The 26,435-nt window shown below is 44.5% G+C and overlaps 1 protein-coding gene across 1 annotated transcript in view; it reads right to left on the bottom strand.

The window, feature by feature from the left end:
• Positions 1–26,435, bottom strand: part of cux2b (cut-like homeobox 2b) — a 299,039-nt gene that overhangs the window by 32,248 nt on the left and 240,356 nt on the right. Inside the window, exons 9-13 of the mRNA XM_070887855.1 lie at positions 11,045–11,093; positions 6,853–7,044; positions 5,680–5,738; positions 3,820–3,868; positions 3,464–3,566 (exon numbers count right to left, since the gene is read on the bottom strand). Of these exons, the coding sequence (XP_070743956.1) occupies positions 3,464–3,566; positions 3,820–3,868; positions 5,680–5,738; positions 6,853–7,044; positions 11,045–11,093 (452 nt within the window). The remainder of the gene's footprint in view (positions 1–3,463; positions 3,567–3,819; positions 3,869–5,679; positions 5,739–6,852; positions 7,045–11,044; positions 11,094–26,435) is intronic.

The following is a 26,435-nucleotide window of genomic DNA, read 5'->3' as shown; positions in this document are numbered from 1 at the left end:
GCGGCAGTCGGTGGTAAGGCCTTCAATTTCAGCCCCTTAAGATTTCAGTCCTTTTAGAATTTTCAGAACAGGTTAAAGTGTTGTATAATTGGTTATTTGCGGTATTGTTTTGCTTCTGTGCAATTATTGTGAATAGTTTTAGCTTGAAAAATACGTACTGACACGTGTTTTTTGTCCTTCGAAGTGGACAGGTGTGCATCATGGACAGTCCAGCTGGGTCTCTGCTGTGAACATGGCTCATCCTGTAGATGATGACCCGCACAAGGTTGTAAGTTTCAGATCAGTGAAGACGTGGGTCGAGTTAAACTAGGATCATCTCTTTATGCTAATTAAATTATATCATTGGGAGTTTTAAAACCTTTAGCTTATAAGTGAAGAAAGTAATACTCCAGAAAAATCAAGTTGCTCCAAAAAAAACAGAGCAACTCCTGGGCAAATTTGGGACCTATAAAACTAGCAGGATACAACAGCCACTTTGCATGATCAGCATTAAAAGTACTATTTTTTCTTGTATACAATCCATGGACTACTTCGTGACACGAGCTTGCTTTGTGAAGCCAGCACTGAACAGTCCCATGGCTACAAACGGCTTTGTTATATCAGGATGTTATGGTTAACATTTATATCCAATCCCATTGATTCGTGATAAAAATAGAATCATCGAATACATTCCCAAAACACCACAAGTCCGAGAATTACATACAATAAAAATAGATTTGACTTATTTGATTAATGTAAACCAGTGTCCTTGTTTTATATCCAACTAATGGAGAAAGAAAGGGAAAAGCTTAGAAAAAAAGTCATACATACCTTATTACTGTTGTACACTCAAATCTCATTGTCTTAATTTGTTCACTATAATGTTTATAGCTAGTGGTCAAAATCCCCTTACATTAATGGTTGTCTCTAAATATTACCAACTGGTTAATGTGCTTAAATGGGGGTGTTCCTGATGGTGACTGTACTAAGCAGCTGTTTCTGTCCATTAGTCATGCTGTTAAAAATAATGAATTAACACATTATGATAATTAGATTTTGATTGAATTTACATTTGCAGATTATTTTGATTCAAAAATGGACTTTTTCTCAGAATTGAGATCACTGTACTATAAATGCCTGTTGTGCAGATGAAGTACAGGGATTGTTATTGTTATAGAACTCTGCGGATGAAAATATTGAAGTTAGAAAAAACAGTAAGAATGAGAAATTGTCACGGAAGAGGTACTTTGAAGTGTGAAGTAATGTGTCCAGAGTCAATGATGAAAAAAGCCTGATGAAAAAAAGTTACCAATTTCTTTGTAACCCTTTCCAAGGTGAATTGAATTTAAACTCTGATAACTTGCTCTGGTTACTCATCCTCTGATAACTTGCTCTGGTTACTGATCCACAGAGTACCCAGTCGTGACTTCAGTTCTGAGTTTCCCTCTCCTCACACATGGAAGTGCATAGATGCACCATGGCATCGGCACCTGAGGGCGTGGAGGAGATGGGGGTGTCCATTCTGGGCAGAAATCACTTACAAAAGTTTTTAGATAGAAGTGAATGAAAGAGAATTGGATACTGAGATAAGCAGATGAGGCACAGCAACGCGTCTTAACAAGGAGATAAAACAGAGTTAAAACAAAAGAGCTGGGTAGAAAGAGAAAAAAAATGCCAAATGAACAGGGAAAAGAACGGAAGAGCATTTTAGGCATAATAGGGTCAATATGTATGTTATAGGATCCCAATTTGGATATTATAAGTGGCCGCACACCTGAAACAGGCAGGTGATCTGGCCACCCAAGTCAGGATCCTACCCAAGATGGCGGTGGCCAGAGCATCAGCATAAATATGATCTGACACCATTTTCAGACCACTATCATCCCTTTTACAGCCTAAATGGTTAGAGCAATCACTGTTCCTTATGTGATTATATGAATGTTTAACACACTCGTACTAAATTCTTTTTCTACATTTTTTCAATGGAGGTGTTGAACAGGTTTGACTCTCTCCCAATACTCTTCATTCATACTCACCTCAAAATGCCGCTTCCATTGGCAAACATGCACCTTCTATGATCCAGAATTGATAACATTACGCTTTTTATGAATGGGCCAGTATATTGCAGGATTAATAATGACCCCTTTATTGAAATATTTCACACTGGAGTCCCATGTGTACTCTTTAATAGGCAAAAAAACTCTACGGTGTCAATCCAGACAGTTTTAGCTAAAATACCAGTTGAGTATATTGCAACAAATTTAGTGTCACCGATGGTAGATTTGTTATCACTCTCATCTCTAGGACTTGGAATATAAAGTCTAGGTTGACACTGCAGTGCAGTAATGAGGGAGTACTGCACCTTCACTAGTGTTATTCCTCCGGTGAGACACTCGAACTGCCTGTTCCAGCTGTTCAGTTGGATGACGAACAGCAGGGAGTTGTCCCAGTCCTGGCCAACATTCTCCCTCATCCAACACTACCACAAACAGGTTAATCAGTCAATTATCTCAGTGCACCCAAAGGCAACGCGGGTTCTATGCTTTGAGGTAGAACAGGGCCCCTTAGTACTGATATCTGTGATAAGTAATAAAATCTTGTCCTCACAAAGGGCTCAATTTTCCCCAGTGATTTGCATCGTTTTTTTGGAGCAGGCTGCTCTTTTTGGCCTCAGTTGAAAAACCACAGTTTCCCCAATCAATTTGCACCAGTGTAACTCAGTTACAATTTTTTAAAGTCAGTTTTTTTTTCAGCCAAAGTGGGCATAACCAGCCATTTAGGGAAGTTTGGGCCAGCTGAGAGTTACTCCAGTTCTGCTTAGGCCAGTGTATGTGGCCTCTCCAGAAAAACCTTCCCTAGAGTTAAGGAAATCGGCGCAGGTAAGGAAAGTGGTGCAGCAGATGCCCGGACACAGTGAAAGGATTGAAAAACACAGAGCAGCAACTTACCTCCAACCCCGCCCGAAGGCTGTCCGGTCCCATTCTCGGTCCTGAGAGAGAGAGAGAGAGAGAGAGAAAGAGGCAGGGAGAGGGAGAGAGAGAGAGAACTGAGTGTCCCGGGGACTGAACCAGCAAGCCCTTCGGGCAGGGTTGGAGGTAAGTTGCTGCTATGTGGTTTTCAATTCTGTTAATGTGTTGGGAGCTGGCTGTATGCTTCACTTTGCAGCCTCAGCTCGCATTGTGTCCCTGGTTACCATGGCAGCCCGATCTTTTTGGCGCAGATCGAGGCTCCACCCCCAAAACTAAAGGTTGGGTTAGGCCACGCCAAAATGAAGAAAGCCAACGGGGAAACTTAGAACATTTTTTTTTGGCCGTACTTGGGCCCCCAAAAAATCAGGTGTAACTCTTCAAGTACGCCAAAAAAATGCTTTGGGGAAAACTGAGCCCAAGGAGAGCAAAGTCATCAGTGTGTTTGGATTTCTGTAAATGCTTACCAGATATCACATGAAATCTAAAGAGACTAGAGAACAAAACTGCAATCATACCCATCTCCACATACGAGTTTGTTTTCTCTTGTAAACATTTCTTCTCAGGTTGAAGGGTCATCTCTTTATCCGGCAGAGAATCCTTGGTGTCTTTTGTTCTATCCTGGGCAGCAGGAAATAATTATTCAAACGTCAATCTGGTCATCACTCTGCACATCCATGATTTTAATATAATGGCATTATAAAGTTCCTTTGGGAAAATGAATGCTGGCACTTATTGTGAACTGGCTTCTTCTAGTGAAATGATGACATGTAGTTCCACATCAATTTTGCAGCTACTTTTAATCAACCTATAAGACCTTGAACCACAGGATTATGCCGTAATGATTAAATTCATTTTAAAGAAAAACAATTACCTGGGATGCACAGCCATCTGCAGATATTGGGTTCACTGATTTGAAAATGCTGCAAAGAAAATATAATAAACATCATAACTGAGTCCTAGCTCATGATGTTGAACAGAGTCCTTACTCTGCATCTTTCACAATTAATTTGGGGCTCATTCATTGCTGTTCACAAGCAGTAGTACAAAGTTCAAAACTAAATGCTGGCTGACCACTTGAATTTTCAGCATTAGAAATATTTGGAAGATTTTGCGAGATAGTCCCAGGACTTTGTGTCGTGATGGTATCCAGTTCAGCAGCAAAGCCATTTTGCAAGCTGAAAGATTTGCTGGTATGGTGCATCCTACTGAAGCCTACAGCATATGAAAACAGCATCAGCTGGTCGATCTGCAGGATCAGTGTTTTCAGTAGGAATAGGAACCCCACAGTTGGTCTCATCTGGTAGGGAGTGAGGATGGGGGGTGGTAGAGGGTGACAGCTAGGGTTCCACTGCTGATTATTAACCATTGCCCTGCTGGAACATGCATCCAGGATAATGGCAGCATCATGCTCAACTGCAATGTTCATATGGTCAAACAGTGGGCCCATTGTTTGGGCTCATAGACAAAGACTGGCTACTTGAGTGAGGCACTGGAAGGCAGGTGGTGTCTGTGGAACTGTAGCCCACGAATTTGCGCCCTCAAGAGAAGAGATTATTGGAGTGGTAAAAAACCATGATCATCAAATATTATCAAATCGAAAAGAACATTGGGGTTATCTATATGGGCAACTTATGAATCTATCATCTTTTTCTGTTTATTTAACCAGAAGTGTTCCCATTGGTATACTGCTTCAGTTCAGAATGATTTTGTTGTTAAAAAGATTAAATTATGGCATCTACAAATCAACAGGAAAACAAGTCTTCTGTTAACAAACTGAAGCCCAGGATGGGGTGGTGGTTTAGCAGGACTGAATACTCATCAACAAGCAGATGAAAGTTGCAAAGCCACCCTACTGATGGTAAAAGCCAATGAGAAGTAAACCTCATTAAGTCATGTCTGCTAGACTATTTGCCTAGCTTGATTTTTGTTCTAAAATGCTTTACCCATTTGCCCAATGTGGTATCCACATGGCCCTCTCATTAGGAGGCTGAAACAATCTATTCTGAGAAACTCACTTCAAGTAGCTTCAATGCCATTCCTTGGTCAACCAGAAAAGCTGGCATTTCACCCAAATCTAACCACTTGTTCAGAAATATTTCCAAAGCTGCAGATAAAAGTACTGGTTACTTGTTGAGTTGGAGCAATAAAACTCATCAATGGAAGCAAGTGTTTTACTTTGAAATGGGTTTATTTATATTCCATTTATTTAGAAGTCTAGTCCGTAAATGCATGTATTGTGGAATTAGCTCTTCTGCGGAGGATTTTGTTGGCGAGCATTTGTACCCTGAACAATTTTAGTTTGTGTGATGCTGGTAATATGAGGTTAGACATAGGCAATTTTTTTTTCTGAAAGAGGAAACAAGTATAGTTTTAAATTGTGGGGAAATGAAGGGTGAAAGAGACCGAGAAACAATGGAAGAGTAGCAAGCTGAACCAAGAGAGTTGGGGAAATTGGGAAAACTATGGGATGGAGCAGAGCTGAAAACAATGAAACACGAGTGGAAGCAACTGAGGAATGAACAGGGTTCAGAAGAAATGAGCAACACACAAAGAAGTCGGGAGTGTGACATATCTCCTTTACCATTCACTTGCTTTCTAATATATACCCCGAGAGAGAAATATCTCTTGCACTCCACCCCACACAACAGTATTCACATGGCACCTTCAGCACTTTACGATCTTTGATCCAAAGGATATTTTTGTGGCTACTGTACAAACTTTAAATACATACCTTAATTCTGTTTTATGTTCCTCATAGTTTAATTGTGCACACAACTTCTTTTCTAATTTCTGAAGAAAGGGACACAATTATCAGTTAGAAAATTATATAGCAGTTAATGTTAAGAGTGCGATACAAATATCTATCTGTTCAGAGAGCTCGTCTACAAAATGTTAAAAAAGTTAAGAGAAGTTGGATTATTTCTCGAATCATTTGTAGCAAAGGGAGTGGTGTGGTGGTACTGAGGGCAGAATAGGGAGCTATGGCTGGGTAGTCCCTGTGGCTGTTGGCAGTCAACAACAGGACCCACAGAGAGCGGCCACAGTAACCACCTATCAGCTGGACAAGTGTTAAGTAAGGCAGAAGAAAAGGGATTAAAAAAAAAGAGACTGATGGCGGTGGGGCAAGATCATTTCCTAAATACCTCTGCGAAAAGAAAGTAAATAAATGTAGGGGAAAAAAAACTACATTACGTTGTTCCATTCCAAAAAAAGAAAACGAGTTTGTGCCCTTCATGATTGCTCTCCCTTTCCTTCCAAGAAATGCTCAGTGTCTCATGTTGATGGCACAGCGGAGATCGGAAACAAAGTGGTATCACATCTGGACAATCCGTGGCACCGTGTTTTGACACATCCTGCACCTTATTACCAATCTATTATGTGGGTTTATTTCAAGTAGAAGTAATTCAGAACAGCGCTCGACACTTTGAAAGGTCTGATAAGACCAGCAGCAATTTACAGCAAAACCTCGACAGGCAGATTCACTGTAAATGCTTTACTCCGCCTTGCCCTCCAGCGCTGTGAAAGTGGAAGTCAAACCAGGCCAGCACAATTACTTCTCAACATGACCGCATAAGATGAACTCTTACTTTAAATTAATTTAGGTATTAAAAAGGTATAAACGATGAAATTGGCAAAGTATTTTTTTGGGGATCTGTACAATGCAGCACATGACTGACATTGATGGAGCTGAAAACAAGAAATGCATCACATTAGCCAATCACTTGCACAACCTGACAACATATTGTTGATAACCATTTAGATTGGCAATAATTTGCCTGGATTGATCTTGTGGTTCACAGCAGCATGTAGCAGTGTTCACAATGATTTTAGCCAGATATTTGTCATCCATTTATTGGAAACTTGATTTCATGCAAAAGCACTATCTTGTCCCAAGTTCCATTACCTCCACAGCTTCAGTCTTTAGTGCTAGTTGCTGCTCCATCTGTGCAATCTGATTTGCTGAACTCTCCTGGAGTTCGTGCAGTGCAGTCTGGAGGTGTTTAATCTCTCTTAGCAGTCGGGTAATCTCTCGGTCTTTAGCAACCAGTGCTGCCTCCAGTCTTGAACTAGGGCACATCAAAATGTCTGCGTGATCCTGTGTAGTAGTGGAAAGAAGCTTTTAGGTTTCCAGCGCCTTATACAAAGTCTTTTTGCACAACCCTCTTGTGAATTATTGGAAAATCGTGTAAGAATTATAGATCCAAGCTGAAACTAAGTTATGCTTTTAAAATTTAATTCTGCCCCTTTAAAGGTGGAATTTCACTTTAATTCTTATTTCAAGATTACATCAGCATCAGAATTCTTCTTCAAAAACTTTTTTACAATTGTGTATGTAAAATGACTGGAGAAACACATAGTGTCCATAGTGGGTTTATTGACTGTCAGGGCTACGTTTGGGGACACCAGTTAGGTCATTAAGTTCAGTCAATCATGTAAGGAAACTGACATGCATTGTGTCGGTAACTCAGCATCAGAGAAAGAGGTTTTTGTTAAGAACCAGTTCTGGCATTCATTCCAGGGGCTGATTTGATGTGAATCAAATACTGTCACTGATCCCAAACAGAGTCCGTTATTGTACACATGATTTTTTTTGGGGGGGGATGGGGGGGTGGTTAAAATTATTTTAGTTGTCAGCACAGGGCTGTGCTAACTGGCACAGTAGCATGTTATTAACACTTTTTTTCCCCGGTCTGACAAAGAATGCTGATGAAGCTCTAGCTGACTTGTTGTCAAGTACATGATGCAAAGTCACATTGGTTTTCAGCTGACAATCCTGGATCTTTAGCCTAAGGATAATGTCCTTAGATAGATAGATAGATTTTTAACCAATAAGGGAATTAAGGGCTACGGGGAAAGGGCGGGTAAGTGGAGCTGAGTCCACGGCCAGATCAGCCATGATCTTATTGAATGGCGGAGCAGGCTCGAGGGGCTAGATGGCCTACTCCTGTTCCTAATTCTTATGTCCTCGCCAGGCAACTTATGTTTTAGTAACACCCCAATTTTTACAAAAGATAAGCCACTTACAATGGGCCCAAATTTGGCCCACCCATTTTTTCGGCACACTCCGGAGATGCGCCCACTTCCTAGGGTGAAAACGACGTCGAAAAGGGTTCTCCCTGGATTCTGGCTACTCTGTGGCCTCTGCCATGGCTTGGTCTGTCCATTAGGGGGCGGAGCTAGGGCCCTGCGCGAAAAACAGTGCTGGCAGCTCAACGCACGCGCACTGGAAGTTTCGCGCATGCGCAGTAGCTCCTGCCCCCAGCTGTGCTGCAGCATGGGACCCGATGCGTCCCGCCCCTATCCCAGGCCGAGTGGCCTCACGACACGTGCCAGGCAGTCAGAGAGAGAGAGTCGGAGTCGGAGGGCAAGTCGGAGAGAGAGTCAGAGGGAGAGTCGGAGGTGGCCCACTGACTTCCTGGGTCAAGTTAGGAAGGTAGGACTTAAGTTTTATTTTTTATTTATTATTGATGGTTTTTATGCTTTTTGAATGTTGTTGTGAAGGTATTTAGTGCTTTGCAAGGTCCTCTGTGCTTCCCTTCTCCCACACACCCGCCCCCCCCCCCAATCTTTGGCTACCTGCGCTGATTTCTTAACTCTCCGCAAGGGTTTTCTGTGCAGCCACAAGTGGCCACGTACGCTGGTCTAAGTTAGCTTGGAGCAACTATTAGCTGTCCAAAGTGGCTTAAATGGCCAAAAACGGGTGTAGATGGCTGGTAACGCCCCCTTTTGAACAAAACAAAACTAAAAAAATCCAAACTGACTCACTTACATTGGCGCAAATTGAATGTGCAAAATGGGAATTTTTAAGATACTCCAGAAAAATCAAGTTGCTCCAAAAAAAAAAGGAGCAACTCCTGGGCAATTTTGGGCCCAATAACTTCTTTGGAGATATGCAACAGTTGACAGTTTGTCCACTTCAGTGTGCTAATGATTTTATTAAAGGAGTTGCATCAAGCCAGTTTTTATTCTGTTGGGAGTGTTTCAGGTAAAGCTGCAGTAATGAATACAAAGTGCCAAGATGGCTGAAATTACTGAACTTTCATTTCAGATCAATATACCGCAGGCACCACATAAAGCAATGCTCATTATACACATGATGGTAGAACACCAGCTGTAAGGCCTTACATACATGAAAAGTTCAGAGCCAAACTAAAGACAATTTAAGACAGCAAAAAAAAAGCTACTACTGTGCTTTTAATCACATTACAATTAGGAACAATTAAATATTAGATAGAATTTTCAAGCTACTGTTGCCTATCATCATACAGAAGAAGATAAAGCATAGTATTGGGTCACAAGTTCATGACAAATACAGATGTGCAAGGCCATTCAATTTAATTTATCCTTCCAGAACGTCTCAATGGTTTCCCCTATCATATGGTTTCTGTGTTTTCATCTACACTGCCCAACCCAGACATTGAGTTCATCTGTTGATCCTTCTCTCTGAGAGAACTTCATGACATCCGTCCTAAATTTGCTCGTTTGAGGAGCTAATTGCTGCTCTGCAATGGTTGGACATGTTGAGTGGGCTTTATGCTTATCTGCATTAAATTCCATCTGCCAGTACTCCACTCATTTACATATTTTGTTCAATTCATTTTATCGGTCCCAAGCTATCTCTGCAGAATCAACTGTCCCTTCAATTGTCCCTTATAGTTTGGCATCATCTGTAAATATGATCGATTTGCATTGGATTCTCTGAATCCAAGCTTTCAATGCAAATTAGAAACACTGGGAGCCCCAAACTGATCTCTGGAGCACTCTCACCCCTGCAATCTGACACAACTTTTCCAGCAATTACCTGGTGCTGTCTACCAGTGAGCCGGTTTTTCTTACTCTGACTCTCCACTGCTTTGAGCTTAACTAGCAGCTCTTCATTGAGGAACTTTTCCAAATGCTTTTTCTAAGTCATTGCTCAAGAATGTTGGTCAGGCAGGATCTTTCTGTTCTGATTTTACGCTGGCTGTTGTTTACTAGTATATCATATAGATAATCCTCATTTACTCCGAATTCCTTACCACACCGGCAATCCGTGGAGAGCGGCAGGCCAAATGGACGGAGCGGTTTACAGACTGTTCTCGAAGACTCTCTATTTCTCTCTAAGCAGCTTCAGCCCTCTGTAATGAACCCCCCGCCACAAAAATTAAATTAAAGAAATGAAATCCGACAGCAAAATTCACCAACACGGTTTGTGATTCTTTATTTCTCAAATTTCCATACTCCTATTGGTTCCACTTATGAATTATTTAATTTCAGACCAGTACCGATAACAAGAAGCAGCACTAGTGCATAATTTACAGTGGGCCCTGAACTATAGGGTTTCATGTAAACGAAAAGATCAAATGCAATCGAAAACGGCAGTCTTAATACAGCAATATAGCAAAATAATAAAGAACTCGGCACAGTACGATACTATTGTGCTTTCACACACTTTCACTTAATTGGGAATAAATACATTTTACATCTAAGAGAAAAATTATAAAACTGGATTATTTCTGCTTCTACTAACGACTAGTGGCGCAGTTGAGATTTAATAAATTAACTCCCAGTAGTACAACTAAGCTGTTCAAAACAGTTAATTACTCTTTGAAGACTATCAGTAGGAGCTATGCTTCAGTTACTAATGTCTATTCGCCAAGAACTATGGTGGAACCATTAATATTGAGAACTTTTTTTGGAACAAAGTCATTTTACTGTTTGAGCTTCTGACCAGCTGATGAAAGTTTTCAGTATAAGCTGGTTGCGATTTCATAATATCATCAATTTAATTTCACGCCAAGTTAATTGAGACACACAAATTTTCTCACTAATTTCATAAGGCCGGTTTCCAATGTGTATAAAAATATTGCAGCTCTTCGAGAAGCTGTGCAGTAATACACAACATAACGTACTCTAATATTTACATCAGCAGTTAGTAACTGTAAACACGTGTGACACTAATACATAAAGCTGCATTTTACAGATGGTCCGAGATTTATGGGATTTGTTTAACAAATCAATAAATTATGTCACTTGCTAAAGCATTGTGCTCGTTTAAAAAACAAATCTCTCATATGCTTGACAGTTCTATAGATTCAAAGCAATTTCTTTCTTACCTGATTGGTCTTTTCTAAGTTGGTCATGATCATTCCCACTTCATCTGTCCTAAAATAGATGCAAAACATCACAGTGTGACAGGAAATAGCCTACAATCATGTGAACAGGCTGCAAAATAGCAATTCACTATCGACTCCCACAGTTCATCCAACACCTAGGATACGGTACTTTATAAAAATGGTCCCAGCCATCCAAACTCATTTGTTGTGACTAGTTCATGTACCTGAAGCATTTTTAAGTAGTTGTCTTGTGAAAGACTGTTTTAGTTTCGAGGGATCAGATCTTAAGATAATTTGCATGATGTTGAACATTTCATGAAGATTGTAAGTCAAAACAGTAATGCATTATGCACCATTGAGAATTTCAATTGTACCAATATTATGCCCCAAAGCACATGGTATTGTAATACTGTATTAGCAGAGTTGTATTGGTAACGCTGGCTTCATTTGTATTCCAACTTAGATGACACTCTAAATGCTAATAGGTTTGTACACAATAAAGGGGCCATGTACAACATTGTACATGCCATATATCAAAACCACAAAAATGAAAGAACATAAGAATATAAGAACATAAGAAATAGGAACAGGAGTAGGCCATACGGTCCCTCGAGCCTGCTCCGCCATTTTAATACGATCATGGCTGATCCGGTCATGGACTCAGCTCCACTTCCCAGCCCGCTCCCCATAACTTCCTTTCCCTTATCGTTTAAGAAACTGTCTACTTCTGTCTTAAATTTATTCAATGTCCCAGCTTCCACAGCTCTCTGAGGCAGCGAATTCCACAGATCCGCAACCCTCAGAGAAGAAATTTCTCCTCATCTCAGTTTTAAATGGGTGGCCCCTTATTCTAAGATCATGCCCTCTAGTTCGAGTCTCCCCTGTCAGCGGAAACATCCTCTCTGCATCCACCTTGTCAAGCCCCCTCATAATCTTATACGTTTCGATAAGGTCACCTCTCATTCTTCTGCATTCCAAGGAGTAGAGGCCTAACCTACTCAACCTTTCCTCATAAGTCAACCCCCTCATCTCTGGAATCAACCTTGTGAACCTTTCGTAAATATGAAAGCACCTGTATTTCAATCTGTTACGACAACTCATCTCTCAAATGTGTACAGAAAATGCACTAACATGTCCGACGTCACGTCCAGCAGGAAATCCCAGCAGTGGCATCGGTAGCTAATGAAATGGCTCCCAGACCAATTTTCCTCTCCTGCCTACCCCATGTCAATCCAAAATCAGGTGGAATTATGGAGGAAAATCTGCCTCTTCACCTCTAAACTCTATCAGATTTGATTCCTAAATGAGGTTTTCCAAAAGAAAGAAGGGACTGATTTTCCTCTTCCTGTGCCTGGGGCTATTGAATTACCTGGGCACAGGGAAATCAAGAAAATTGGCCTGGCTGAGCACCATCCCTAAATGAGCCAGCCATTCATTTAAATAGACAGAAAATGTAGGCAGTCTCCCTTCTGGGTCTGCGCTCCTCCCCGCTAGGCTTCCTTGTATTCACTGCAAGCTAATGGTCCCAGGTACTGCAATAGGAAAAGCTGCCCCCACCTGTTATACAACTTCAGTATTTTATTGCTTAATAAAAATCAAACTTCTAAAAACAAAAAGCCGCAAGTGCTGGAAATCTGAAACAAAATACTGGAAACGCACAGCAGGTCAGTCAGTAGCTGTGGAGAGAGCAGGCGAGTTAACGCTTCAGGTGCAGACCCTTTTTTGTCAGAAGCCAGTGTTAGATGAAAAGGTTACACCTGACACTTTAACTTGTCTTCTTTTTCCTCAGCTGCTGTCTGACTTGCTGTGTGTTTCCAGTATTTTACTGGTTTTGTTTCAAATTTTTAAAACCTTCTGATAACTTTGTGTGGCTGGTTCTTCATTGAATTTCTCTTGTGAAGAAAATAGATTGGTTTCTTTAAAAAAAATAGGCCAGTTCCATTACACATTTTGCATCAGTTTGATTGGTTTCAGCTTCAATTTAGAACTTCACACCTGACAAATCCATCTGTGCACTTAGCTCGCCCATCTGCAGTTGTCAGAAAGACAAGCCACATTTAAATGAGCTCTTAAAGGTAAAGCCATATTTAATAAAATGCTTCCCCTTTTTTGCAAATGGCTTTTTGCTGCCTTTTTAAAAATAGATATTTTTCTGCGCCATTATCATTTTTGACTTATTTTATTTTTTGCTCATTTGTTTGGCACAGAAGACTGTTGGAATGTTTTTCAAAATCCCCAGAAAGCACACTGTAATTTTCCAAGAGTTCAGCTGAACAGGAAAATGTCGGAAGAGTTGGCATGAAACAAGAATCATCACAAGGCAAACATTCACGCCAAGTTAGGGTGTTTCAATCCATCCGATGCAAGCTACAGAGTCCCATGTCCGTTGACGTCAATTCTGGGGGTTGTTTTGAAAGCACCCTAATTGCATTATTTCACAGTTGAAGTGATAAAAGATGAAAGAAGACACCACAGGGAGATCAGTGGGCATCATAACCAGCCTACCCACATCCATTCTCACGGCACCAACCGTTTTGATTTTTACACAGCAGAATGCACTGCCCGAAAGGGTGGTGGAAGCAGATTCAATAGAAATAGCAACTTTCAAAAAGGAAATTGGATAAACAGTTAAAGGGAAATAAAATTTCAGGGCTATGGGGAAAGAGCAGGGGGTGTAGGACTAATTGGATAGTTCTTTCAAAGAGCCATCACAGGCACGATGGGCCGAATGGCTACCTTCTGTGCTGTGTGATTCTATGAATCTGCTAGCCATGGGCACACCTGCCTAGCAATGACCCACATGTGCCAAGTCGAACAGTTGCAGAGCTGTACCATCAGCTGCAAGGTCACCCAGTAGCCAACTTCCAGAAGAGAGACAGCATTGGTGGCCGGGAAAGTCATCACCACCTGGAACTTTTCAACCTCCTTCCAGACTGGCAGAGCAATCATCTAAAGTATGAGCCAATGTGCTGGCCACACATGCAGCAAGCAAGTAACTGATACATAGGTCAGGACAGCCAACAATTTCCATCTCCTACCCTACTGAACAGTAACAGGAGCATGACACAGCTGCCCAACATTACTGCACTGCTATATTGTTGAAAGCAATGTGGCTGTTTAGGCAACAGGTTACTGTATCTCCTCCTTCCCACCTGGACACTGTGACTAATCTAATGCTACTCCCTCAAGCTCACTAACTCAATCCTCTGGGTGTGTGTGGCTGTGCTGGTGATTGAGAATGTTAGCGAGAGGGACTCACTGAAGGCTTGTGGGAGAATTTAAAAAACAAACTTCTGTGCTCCGGGCTGGAGGGAAAAACAGGACATCGGGAGATGGGCATTCGAACACGTACAGAGACCTCTGGTATCAGCTCTGGTCAGGCAGACAGCATGCTTCATGACGTCAGAATCGGCCAATCAGCAAAAGGAGTAAGTTATCTCTGACCAAACAGAAACTGGCCCACGAGGAGAAGGCATGCTATTTAGTATATGAAAAACGGACAAAGAACTGCTAACACATACGTCTTAGGAAAGAAGCAAGGGAGATGGTTGACCAGGCCAGCTGACTCTCAGAGCCTACGCCTATCTCGAATTGATCACTCGAGGACTGTACGAAGGAACTTTAAATCTGTAAGCTCGGAAATCTGTAGTCTTTTTGATACTTTTAAACCTGTACTCAGCGGTGTTAAACTAGGGAACTTATAGTCTTTTGATACTTTAAATAAAGTCCATTGTATTGGGAAAATCAAATCTTTGTCTGTGTCTCAGTGTTCTTATAAATCTTGGTGTCTGAAACCCGTAGGGGATGCGTCCCAGAACAGGGTGCTGTGTGCGGCTGGACCACCCTCGACCATTGGCAGTACCAGCAGGCTCCTGTTCCAGGCCTACAAATGATAGGAAAGAAACAAATCTCGGATGGGGCTCCCATAAGAAATAGGAGCAGGAGTAGGCCATTCGGCCCCTCGAGCCTGCTCCACCATTCAATAAGATCAAAACTGATCTGATCTTGGACTCAACTCCACTTCCCTGCCCTCTCCCCATAACCCTCGACTCCCTTATCATTCAGAAATCTGCCTATCTCCACCTTAAATATATTCAATGACCCAGCTCTCTGGGGTAGAGAATTCCAAAGATTCATGACTCTCAGAGAAGAAATTCCTCCTCATTTCCATTTTAAATGGGCAACCCCTTATTCTGTAACTATGCCCCGTATTTCTACATTCCTCCACGAGGGGAAACGTCCTCTCTGCATCGACCCTATCAAGTCCCCTCAGAATCTTATACGTTTCAATAAGATCACCTCTCAGTCTTCTAAACTCCAATGAGTATAGGCCCAAACTGCTCAACCCTTCTTCACATGACAACCCCCCCATCTCAGGAATCAACCTCGTGAACCTTCTCTGAACTCACCAATCCCAAGGCTTATTTATAGCGGGAATGCATTTCTCAAAGCGAGATTGCACTCCCTTCTTTGAATTTTGTTGCAACAGCGCTGGTCACAATTGTGGTACCAGAAATAAGTTGCAGGGTTGCCGCCTTGGTTTTCTGATGCCTCGCTAGAAGTTCTGGTGGAGGAGGTCAGGAAAAGGAGCGAAGTACTGTTTCCCCAGCTTCCCGCAGAAACATCCCCAGAGCCACCATTGTGCAGGCCTGGACAAAGCCCTCACCCAAAGGGAGCACAAAGCCCTGGCGATCAGTGGACCAGGCAGAGCCAACAGTATGAGGTGAGGCTGGCGGTTTATCTCAGCCGCTGTCTGCATATTACTTGTAACCCTTCATTTGCCTCAGCAAGACTGCTTCAAGCTGCATTCGCAAGACTGCCATCAGCCAATGTCCAGCGCTATCCTAACTCTTGTCCCCTTTCACGGAGAGGGTCAGTGCCAGCAGTATCACCCCAGGGATCTGGCTTTAGTGTAGGAGGAGGTTCAATGACCTCACAAGAGCAGCAAGGGCGAGTACAACTCTTCATTGCCCTCAACATCTGACAACACTCCTTTCACCTCCACCCCCACCACCCTCAATAATTGCATCACATCCATCGGCATACAGTCACAAAGGACGCGTCAACACCTCTCTCTCATTCCAAACACTCACCTCCTCCGTTCCTCACCGAACTGCGCACTAACACCATTCTCTTCTCACATCCTCGCACTTGCACAACCATCAATTCCTTCCAGCACTTCTTACTCACTTCACATTCTACACACAGCCTTACATCCATCACCTCCCCATCCTCCTTCTGTCTTGCTTCTTCTCTAGCTGTCAACACATGCACAAGCCCAACACATCTCCACTTCATCCCAACAGCTGTTCACTAACTCTCACCCACTCTTCCTGCAGGTCAAGACAGCACTTATCAGAGGGGAGAGCATGACTGGGAGAGGAGAACCCAACATTATAGCCCTCACCCAAAGGGAGCATGAAGCCCTGGAGATCAGTGGACCAGGCAGAACCAACAGTATGAGGCGAGGCTGGCGGTTTATCTCAGCCGGTGTCGGTATATTACTTGTAACCCTTCACTGGCCTCAGCAATTATTCAGCAAGCATGACCGCTTCAAGCTGCATTCGCAAGACTGCCATCAGCCAGCGTCCAGCGCTATCCTAACTCTTGTCCCTTTTCACTTCCCACTAGCTTCTTTTCAGCAGCAAGAACCCCCTGAAGACGACATCTAGGAGGAGGACAATCCTCCTGAGGATGCAATGTTATGCATTCCATCCCTCCCAAGCACCAGTAAAGATATTGGAACTTTGCGTGGGTTGGATAGTGAAGCAGATGGTCTGTATGTTCTGAAACACCCAGGACCAGTGGGAAACAGCAGGTACTGGGTGGCAGGGACAGCCCAGGAGATAGCTCGCTGGAGGGTGAACTCCTCTCACAGATTTGCAGAGCAGGTCAGAGGTGAGGACTTCGAGGCCCCAGCCAACTACTGGCCTCACACAAGCAACTGTGCCCGGTATCAGAATGCCTGATAAGGAGTTTCAGCACTATGGCTGAAAGTGTGGAAGAATCTGCTTCCAGCCAGTGTAGTGCTATCTTATATGGCATCAGCAGTCTGCCCTGGAGAGTGTGGTCACCTCCAGGGATGCTGCAGCTGGGCACTCACATAGGGAGTTAGTGCCCGTACCCTGAGCAGTTTTGGTGGAAGCTCAAACAGTCTCTGGGCCCCACCTTGATGAGACAAGCGTCCACCTTGGACAGATTGGTGGACCGAATCGATAGGGGCTTTCAAGGAGTCACTCATCTTGTGCAATCTGCTCTCCCCCAGATCAATGGACGGAATGAGCTCGAGTCCCACAGGAGTGATGGGAGTGGTACATGTTGTCCTCTCTCAGAATGTCAGCTCCTTTGCCACCCCATTAACCAATACCTGCTATGGTGCCAGGAAATCAGCCGAGGGCAGCAGTTTGTAGCTGGGCATTCACGGGCTCAAGCACCCATGTCACCGACCACAAGCATCTTAAGGGTCCCAACATGAGCAACAGCAGCCTCCCACTAGGAAAGCACCTCACAGCAATGTCAGCGTTAGGAAACCTTATTAGAAAGGCGCCATGGGTGAAATGAATGGAAGCCAATTATTATGCTTGCCATTAAATTAATCACCGTTATCATATTTGGCATTTTGCTTTGCAGTGTGGTTTCACAGCAGGTTCTGAGTCACTGTTCTCGGTATATCATTGATACAGGAGTTGGCTGATTGATTTGAATGTTCTTTAATGCAGATTAAGGGAGTGGTGAAGGACTTTTAATGCAGAAGGATTCTGTGCAAGTTTTGAGGGCAGGGGAGTGGGCAGGTCAGTAGCATTGCTGGGCCATTAACTTAGCCCCTGCTGCAAGGCGTTGAAGTAGCCCTCCTTCCTCTGTTGTTCCCTTGCCGACGAGGACAGCCATTGCTGCCGTGCCTCCTCCAAATGCAGGCCTCTGTGTGACTAGATTGTGCAGGTTGCAGAATACTGCGGGAGAAAGACTCTCTGGGGTATTTTGTAGAGAGACCCCCAGACCCGCCCAGACTCCTGAACCTTTGCTTCAGCATCCCTGTGGTGTATTCAATAATGCTGCTGCCGGTGCCCGGGCTGGGTTGCTCAGGCGCGGTGGGCATTTCAGAGGGTTGTCATGAGCCAGGTGGGTAGGCTTTGTCCCTCAGCGGCCATCTTGCCACGTTCTTAGAAGAGTTGAATATTAGGGGGATGGTAGACTGTCGCAGGATAAATGTATCGCGCCTGGGAACCGTGCACAAACTTGCATCGCCCTGCTTCAGTGGTCGCAGACTACCTGGACATTAATGGAGTGGTAGTCTTGTGTATTGGCAAGGGCTGCTGGCTGTTGTTCCGGGAGTGCCCTGATGGCAACCTGTCTGAAGAAATGATGCCCTGAATGCGAGGGAAGCCAGCAGATGCTGTTGCAAGGGGCTGCAGAGGGTTTGGAACAGGCGCGCTGGAGAAGTGCAGCCTACTGTTCTAGATGGGTCCAAGAACGCGACTCTTGCCCGGTGCACTGTGTGCTGGGTAAGGCCTCCTGCGGGCAGACTCGTCCCCCTCGCTACCTTCTGATAGGTGCAACTGCTGCTGGCGCTGGTTGTGGAGGCTTGTGCCGCTCCTCTTCCTCCAACTCTTCCTCCACCCAAGTGAGACAAAATAATAGCACCAATTATAAATAATACTGTGGGTAATAAGGCAAATAAAGTGAGAAAGAAGCGGTCTGGAAGCTGGAAACTCTCCTGGTAGCCCAAATAGCACAAAGGTTGTGTGATCCAATTACCTGCACCGGTAAACACAGCCACAGTGACTCGGAGAGACCAATTCCAGCAGGTTTTACTGGCAGGTTGGGCACTGGGCAGGACTTCCACAATTCGCAGTTAAAACAGCGTGGTGTCCAATTGTGTTATAGGACCCCGATTTACATGCAGTCGTGAAGCCCTCACCTGCGTGGTTAAGGTGGCTGTGGGTGGGAATTCTACCACCCTCTTAATTACCCACCCCATTCCCAAATGGCGGGCAGGTTTAAAATCAGGCCTTTTGTGTACGGCTCTTTGAAGCCCAAAGGCTTTCAACTGTAAGCTGCAACTTGAAAGAGCCTTGCCAAATTTTGGGTATGCATTGTTAGCAATGAAAGAATTGCAAGACCGTGTGACGGCTTGGCATGGGGCAGCAGTCCATGGGACAGGTCAACAAGTAGCATTTTCATGATATCTGCCACACACATGGTAAATGTTACTGTTGGATCGTCTCACCTTGGCAGCACCCTTCAGGAGTGCTATTCCCTCCTGCATCTGTTCCTAGACATTGGTGACACTGTACACAGCAGTGAGCCTGACCAGCTCTGGCCGGACATGCTCCTCTCTGGATTCACAACTAGGACAATCCTCTCACTCACCTCCTGCAGCAGCACCTCCACTACCCTATGGGTATGGTAGCATAATGGTTATGCTACTGGGCTAGTAATCTGGCCTGGACTAATGATCTGGAGACAGGTGTTCAAGTCCCATTGTGGCAGCTGGGGCATTTAAATTCAATTAAATAAATTTGGAATAAGAAGCTAGTATCAGTAATGATGAAACTATCGGATTGTCATAAAAACCCATGTTTAGGGAAGGAAAATCTGCCTTCCTTGCCCAGTCTGGCCTAATATGTGATTCCAAATGGTTGACTCTTAAATGCCCTCTGCAATGGCTTGAAGTTGCACCAAACCACAGTGCTGAGTCACAGTAGGGGAGCCTTCACCACACGGACTGCAGCGGTTCAAGAAATTGGCTCACCACCACCTTCTCAAGGGCAATTAGGGATGGGTAATAAATACTGGCCTTGCCAGTGATGCCCATATCCCAGGAATGAAAATTTTTTTTTGCCAGCCATGGAACTGCTCGAGCTCCTGCATTTGTCTATTCAGGCACCTGCCACCAATACAGCCATGGTAAAGGCAGAAAAATCTATTCTAACACACTTAGAGAGCCTGTTTTGCCCCTATGAATTTATATCCTTTAAATATTACTCATTTAAGAGCTTCTAACCTGCAATTCCCTCCCCACCTGCCTTTGACGAATTTTGGACAAGAAATTCCATATAAATATGTGTCAGCTGTGACGCAATGGATAAAACACTCACCTCTGAGTAAGATGGTTTGTGGGTTCAGATCCCACTCCAGAGACCTGAGCACAAAAATCTAGGCTGACACTCCAGTGCAGTACTGAGGGTGTCATCATAGGCAGTCCCTTGAAATTGAGGAATACTTGCTTTCACTCTAAAAGTGAGTTCTCAGGTGACTGAACAGTCCGATACGGGAATTACAGTCTCTGCCACAGGTGGGGCAGACAGTGGTTGAAGGAAGGGGTGGGTGGGGAGCCTGGTTTGCCGCACGCTCCTTCCGCTGTCTGCACTTGATTTCCGCATGCTCTCGGCGACGAGACTCAAGGTGCTCAGTGCCCTCCCGGATGTTTTTCCTCCACTTTGGGCGGTCTTTGGCCAGGGATTCCCAGGTGTCGGTGGGGATGTTGCATTTCATCAAGGAGACTTTGAGGGTGTCCTTGAAACGTTTCTTCTGCCCACCTTGGACTCGCTTGCCATGTCGGAGCTCCGAGTAGAGCGTTTGCTTAGGGAGTCTCGTGTTGGGCACGCAAACAATGTGGCCCGCCCAACAGAGCTGGTCGAGTGTGGTCAGTGCTTCGATGCTGGGGATGTTGGCCTGAGCGAGAACACTGACATTGGTGCGTCTATTCTCCCAGTGGATTTACAGGATCTTGTGGAGGCAGCACTGGTGATACTTCTCCAGCGCTTTGAGAAGTCTGCTGTATATAGTCCACATCTCTGAGCCATATAGAAGGGCGGGTATCACTACTGCTCTGTAGACCATAAGCTTGGTGCCAGATTTGAGGTCCTGGTCTTCAAGCACTCTCTTCCTCAGGCAACCGAAGGCTGCGCTGGCACACTGGAGACGGTGTTGGACCTCGTCATCGATGTCTGCCCTTGCTGATGGCAGGCTCCCGAGTTATGGAAAATGGTCCACGTTGTCCAAGGCTGTGCCATGGATTTTGATGACTGGAAGGCAGTGCTGTGTGGTGGGGTCAGGTTGGTGGAGGACCTTTGTCTTATGGATGTTTAGTGTAAGGCCCATGCTTTTGTACGCCTTGGTGAAGGTGAGGGTTTGTCTGAGGGAGTGCTGCATTGTCAGAGGTGCCGTATTTTGGATAAGGCGTTAAACCGAGGCCCTGTCTGCTCTCTCAGGTGGACGCAACAGATCCCATGGCACTATTTTGAAGAAGAGCAGAGAAGTTATCCCCGGTGTCCTGACCAATATCCATCCCTCAATCAACATCACAAAAAAAGACTATCTGGTCATTATCACATTGCTGTTTGTGGGAGCTTGCTGTGCACAAATTGGCTGCCGCATTTCCTACATTACAACAGTGACCACACTTCAAAAGTACTTCATTGGCTGCAAAGCGTTTTGCGATGTCCTAAGGTCATGAAAGGTGCTATATAAATGCAAGTCTTTATTTTTTATGAATTTCCAATGGCTTACCGCCTGGTTTCTGGACGGTAATCAGGTGAGCGAAAATACCTGTCCTGAGTTATACCAGCGGTTTTGAGGTACCGCTGGAGAGCGGACCGCCAGCGTGCACCATCCTGAGATCGCCCCGGCGTGATATTTAGGTCAGCGGTGACCCGTAGGTAAGTTTAAAAAAAAACGCCCACGAGGATTAGCAGAGCTGGGCGGTAGGTGAGTAGCTCTTCAAGAAAAAGATTAGTGATTGGTTTTTTACTAATTATTTTAAAAATGTGCTGTGGTGATTTAAGTTTTAAAGGGCCCAAGTTTCGGCCTCAGTTGCTCCTGATTTTTTGGAGCAACTGGTGTAGAACGGAGTATCTTAAAAATTCAAATTCTCGGCATTTAGTTTGCTCCAGTTCTAGTCAGTTAGAACAGTTTCACTTGGAACCGAATTTTTTTTTTCAAAAGCGGGCGTGTCCGGCCAGTTACGCCTGCTTTCAAAGTTTCGGCAGTGAAAACTTACTCCAAACTAACTTAGAATGGAGTAAGTGAAGATTTTTGTACGCTCGAAAAAACCTTGTCTACACTTTACAAAATCAGGCGTAGGTTACAAATTAGACGTAGGGAATGGGGGGGTGGTTTAAAGGGAAGTTTACAAACATTAAACACTTCAGTTTTAGAAATAAAGAGCTATCATCAATAATAAATGATAAATACATCAATAAATCAACCAATAAATCAATCAAAAAAAATTAATAAAATTTTTTTTAAAATTTAAAAATCAATAAAATAAAACATTTTCTACTTACCGACTGCAGCACCGGGAGTCCTCCAACAGCGTGCTGGGACGATCCCCCCAGTGTGTCTCTGTCAGTGTCTCTATCTGTCTGTCTGTGTGTGTGTCTCTCACTCTCTGTCTGTCAGTGTCTGTGTTTCTGACAGCGGGGGGAGGGGGAGAAGGGGGGGAGGGGGTGAGAAGGGGGGAGAGGGGGAGGGGGAGAAGGGAGGGGGGGAGGGGGAGAAGGGAGGGTGAAGGGGAGAAGTGGGGGAGGGGGTGAGAAGGGGGGAGAGGGGGAGAAGGAGGTGGGGGGGGAGAAGGGAGGGGGGAGGGGGAGAAGGAGAGAGGATGAAGGGAGGGAGGGAAGGAGAGAGGAGGGAGGGAGGGGAGGAGAGAGGGAGGGAGGGAGGGAGGGAGGGGAGGAGAGAGGGAGGGAGGGAAGGAGAGAGGAGGGAGGGAAGGAGAGAGGAGGGAGGGAAGGAGAGAGGAAAGTGGGAGGGAGGGAAGGAGAGAGGGAGGGAAGGAGAGAGGGTGGGGGGGGGAGGGAGAGAAGGAGGCTGAACAACCTCGGGCTAGATTTACAGGTAGGTGACATTGGGTCTCAGAGGCCCGGGGGGGGGGGGAGGGGGGGTGAGAGAGAGTCGCGGAGGTCCGGGGGGGCGGGGAGAGAGAGAGAGTCGTGGAGGTCGGGTCGCCGGGGGGGGGGGGGGGGGGGGCGGGGGAGGAGCAGGGGTCGAGTCGAGTCGGGAGGAAGCAGGAGCTGGGTGTGGGAGGCAGCCTTAGTCACACAGCCCCAGTGAGGCCATTCGACCAGGGCTAGGGGCTGCGTGCTTCGGGCCCCTCCCACACAGTTTTGGGCGCCTGGAGCTACTGCACACGTGCAGAGGTCCCGGCACTGTTTTCAGCGCAGGGACCTGGCTTCGCCCCCTACAGCTCGTGCTGCGCTGCGCCCGGCTGCAGAAGACCTGCAGGGAGCCGGAGAATAGGGAAGTTTTTTTTAGGCGCACTTTCTGGCGCGAAAAACGGGCGTCCAGGTCCAGGCTGCGCCGTTTTAGGCGTGTCCCGAAACTTGGGCTGATCGTGTCTTGGGAATGTTTTTTTGATTTTTATTTTAGTTGATGTTTTTTGAAAATTATTTTTATTGTTTTTCTGGTGTTAGGCCCAAATCACAGCCTGGGGGTAAATATTTACTGATTTTTTAATTTTTTCGCCCATTTTGTTTACGAACCGCCCAATTGACCCTAAATTGCACTTTTTCGCCCAGAATGGGGGTGCAAGGCCCATGTTTTTCACTTGGCGGATTGGTTTATTTTTTGGGGGAAGTTTTCACCGGCGATAATCTTCCCAATCTTAGCGGCCTTTTGGGCGGTGATCGTGCGCTGGCGGGATGATAGGAAATTCTAGCCCTTAATGTTTAAACAGGCCTAAACCTGAAGGTTAGGTGGGCAGATACAAACCCTAATTCTGTGACGATGATGGAAAATCTGACAAGTATACTGGAGATCGGGAAGCTATAGCTCGTTGCTGAACATTTTTACAGTGAAAAATGAAACATTTCAACCGAACATGATAATGAAGTCTGCAAACAGGAACTCCAGTTTAAAATGCATTATTTATAGTCATGCTGCAACTGTTAATTAAAATATTTCATGTTACATCCCAATTTCACACATTAGCATTCACAGCCCCATTTGTTAATAGTTGCTCATTAAGTCTCTCAGCACATCCAGTCACACAGAAATTTAAAACAAATCTCCATTCCCAAAGTAATTCAGGAAGTTTGGACACTTTCTGCAGTTTAGTGATTACTAAATGCAGTAACAGGAGAAAATGAATACCTTGTGAAAGTGCAGCCACTTTCACCAGAGTCAGAACAGAAAAATTCTCACCCCAGTATTTTAATCCCGTCGACTTTCAATGTACAGGGTACTAGCTTCCAGCCACCAGTTTACATGCCCCTGCACGGTCAACACTATTCAGCTCACTTCATCTATATGTTGCACAATGCCCCCTCTTTCTGCATTTCACTATCCCCAGTCCCCTATCCTAATCTCACACTAGCTCCCACCCGTTGCAGTGTCAATCAAACCTCCCTCTCTATGCTCCTTGCTCACTATCCCATCTTCATCTTGTACTAGCCTTCCCATTCTTATCATCATCTACATAGGATTACATAGGATATACGGCACAGGAGCAGGCCATTCGATCCAACCAGTCCAAGCCGGCGTTTATGCTCCAATCGAGCCTCACGCCAGCCTTCCCCATGGTTAGCTCAGTATTTTTTGTAACTTGGGATGATATTCCTTTTTAAGACAATTCTTCCAGCATCTGCAGTTTCTTGTCTAATTCATTCTTTTGCACGAACCTGCGTTATCCCTTCTGCAGAGAGATATTCTAAAAGATGCTCCTCGATGCAATTAGCTCCATACATGCAGAGACAACCTATTAGTTGTTCTTTCTTCCCCCTTCCTTCTTGCTCTGGTTTATGTGTTCTAAATACTGTAACAGTCAAACACAATCCCTATGTATAAGGTGCTCATGTGGAGAGTTTCCAGGTGCTCATCCAGCTGGAATCAACTGTATTACACATGCACGGTATTGCAAATTCCTTTATCTACATGAGCCTCGCCTGTGCCTCCAGCTACAGCTCCAGCCATCGTGAAGGCTTCATACATTGTTATATAGCTGTGTTAGTCAGCATGAAATCTCTTCTATACTTTTAGCATGTTGGTCAGCACTGTAACTGACCCAGCCTGGTTGCAATACTGCAGTGTTAGCTTCTTTTTACTGAAATAAAATGGAGTTGTAGTAACCTGTGGTCTCTTTGTTAAGTCAGATATCCCAGTAGACAAATTTTTAAAAAAAGCAACATTTAATTATAATATCCAGAATATTTCATCCTGAAATTGGTTATAAATTTCCAATCCCCTCCATAATTAGAGCAAATGATTTGCTGAGAGCAAAAAAACCCCAACATGCTGAAAATTGCAGAAGCAGTTTTAGAGTCTCCGACGGAGTCCCATTGTGTCAGTGTCGGCCTCACCCACGCTCTCCTCCCCCACTCTCCACTCCAGCTTCTCCCCCCCCGCCCCCGTTCTCCTTCAGCCCCGAGGTTGCATACTGAACATGAAGATCCATTTCTCGCTGGATTGCAATGGTGCTCCGCTCACTTTTTTCCTTCGCTTGTCGTTTCGGAATCGTAATTCACTAACTACTACCTGCCACTGAAACCTTTTATGCAAAATTGTGCTGATTGGGTAGCAAACCATGCTGCATATGGTAAAGGGAGACATGTGTGGACTTTGTCACAGGCTGTTACGCTGCAATTAATGTGCACAAATCCCACCTACTACTGGCATTCATTAGATTGTGAACTGCTCATATTTAACAGCTCTGACCCTGCGAATAATGTAAGAACATAAGAATTAGGAGCAGGAGTAAGCCATTTGGCCCCTCGAACCTGCTCCGCCATTCAATAAGATCACGGCTGATCTTTTACCAGAACTCTACTTTCCCGCCCGATCTCCATATCCCTTGATTCCCTTAGTGTCCAAACATCTAATGATCTCTGTCTTGAATATACTCAACGACTGAGCTTCCACAGCCCTTTGGGTAGAGAATTCCACAGATTCACAACCCCGTGAATGAAGAAGTAAATGGCCCACCCTTTATCCTGAGACTATGACCCCTAGTTCTAGACTTTCCAGCTAGGGGAAACAGCTGCTCAGCATCTACCCTGTCAAGCCCTCTAAGAATTTTATAAGTTTCATTGAGATCACCTCTAATTCTTCTAAACTCCAGAGAATATAGGACAATTCTACTCAATCTCGCCTCATAAGACAAACCTTTCAGCCCAGGAATCAATCCAGTGAACCTTCATTGCACCCCCTCTAAGGCAAGGTAAGGGGACCAAAACTGCACACAGTACAGTAATTTCACAACAAACAGCAAGTGGCAATTTCACTTACAGCTGACAACCATGAATATCACTGTGTGCCATTATGACCCTTAAAGGTCTTCGAAAAACACCAAAGATCGAAGAGCAGGGTTCAGTTTTTATTATGAAATTGCATTTTTTGATGATTGTCAAATTTGTATCCATTAACATGTTCTTATTTTACACACAGGCACAGA

The sequence above is a fragment of the Pristiophorus japonicus genome, chromosome 8, assembly GCF_044704955.1.
Source record: "Pristiophorus japonicus isolate sPriJap1 chromosome 8, sPriJap1.hap1, whole genome shotgun sequence".
In the NCBI taxonomy this organism is placed as follows: domain Eukaryota; kingdom Metazoa; phylum Chordata; class Chondrichthyes; family Pristiophoridae; genus Pristiophorus; species Pristiophorus japonicus.
This window is presented reverse-complemented; position numbering and strand designations above follow the sequence as displayed.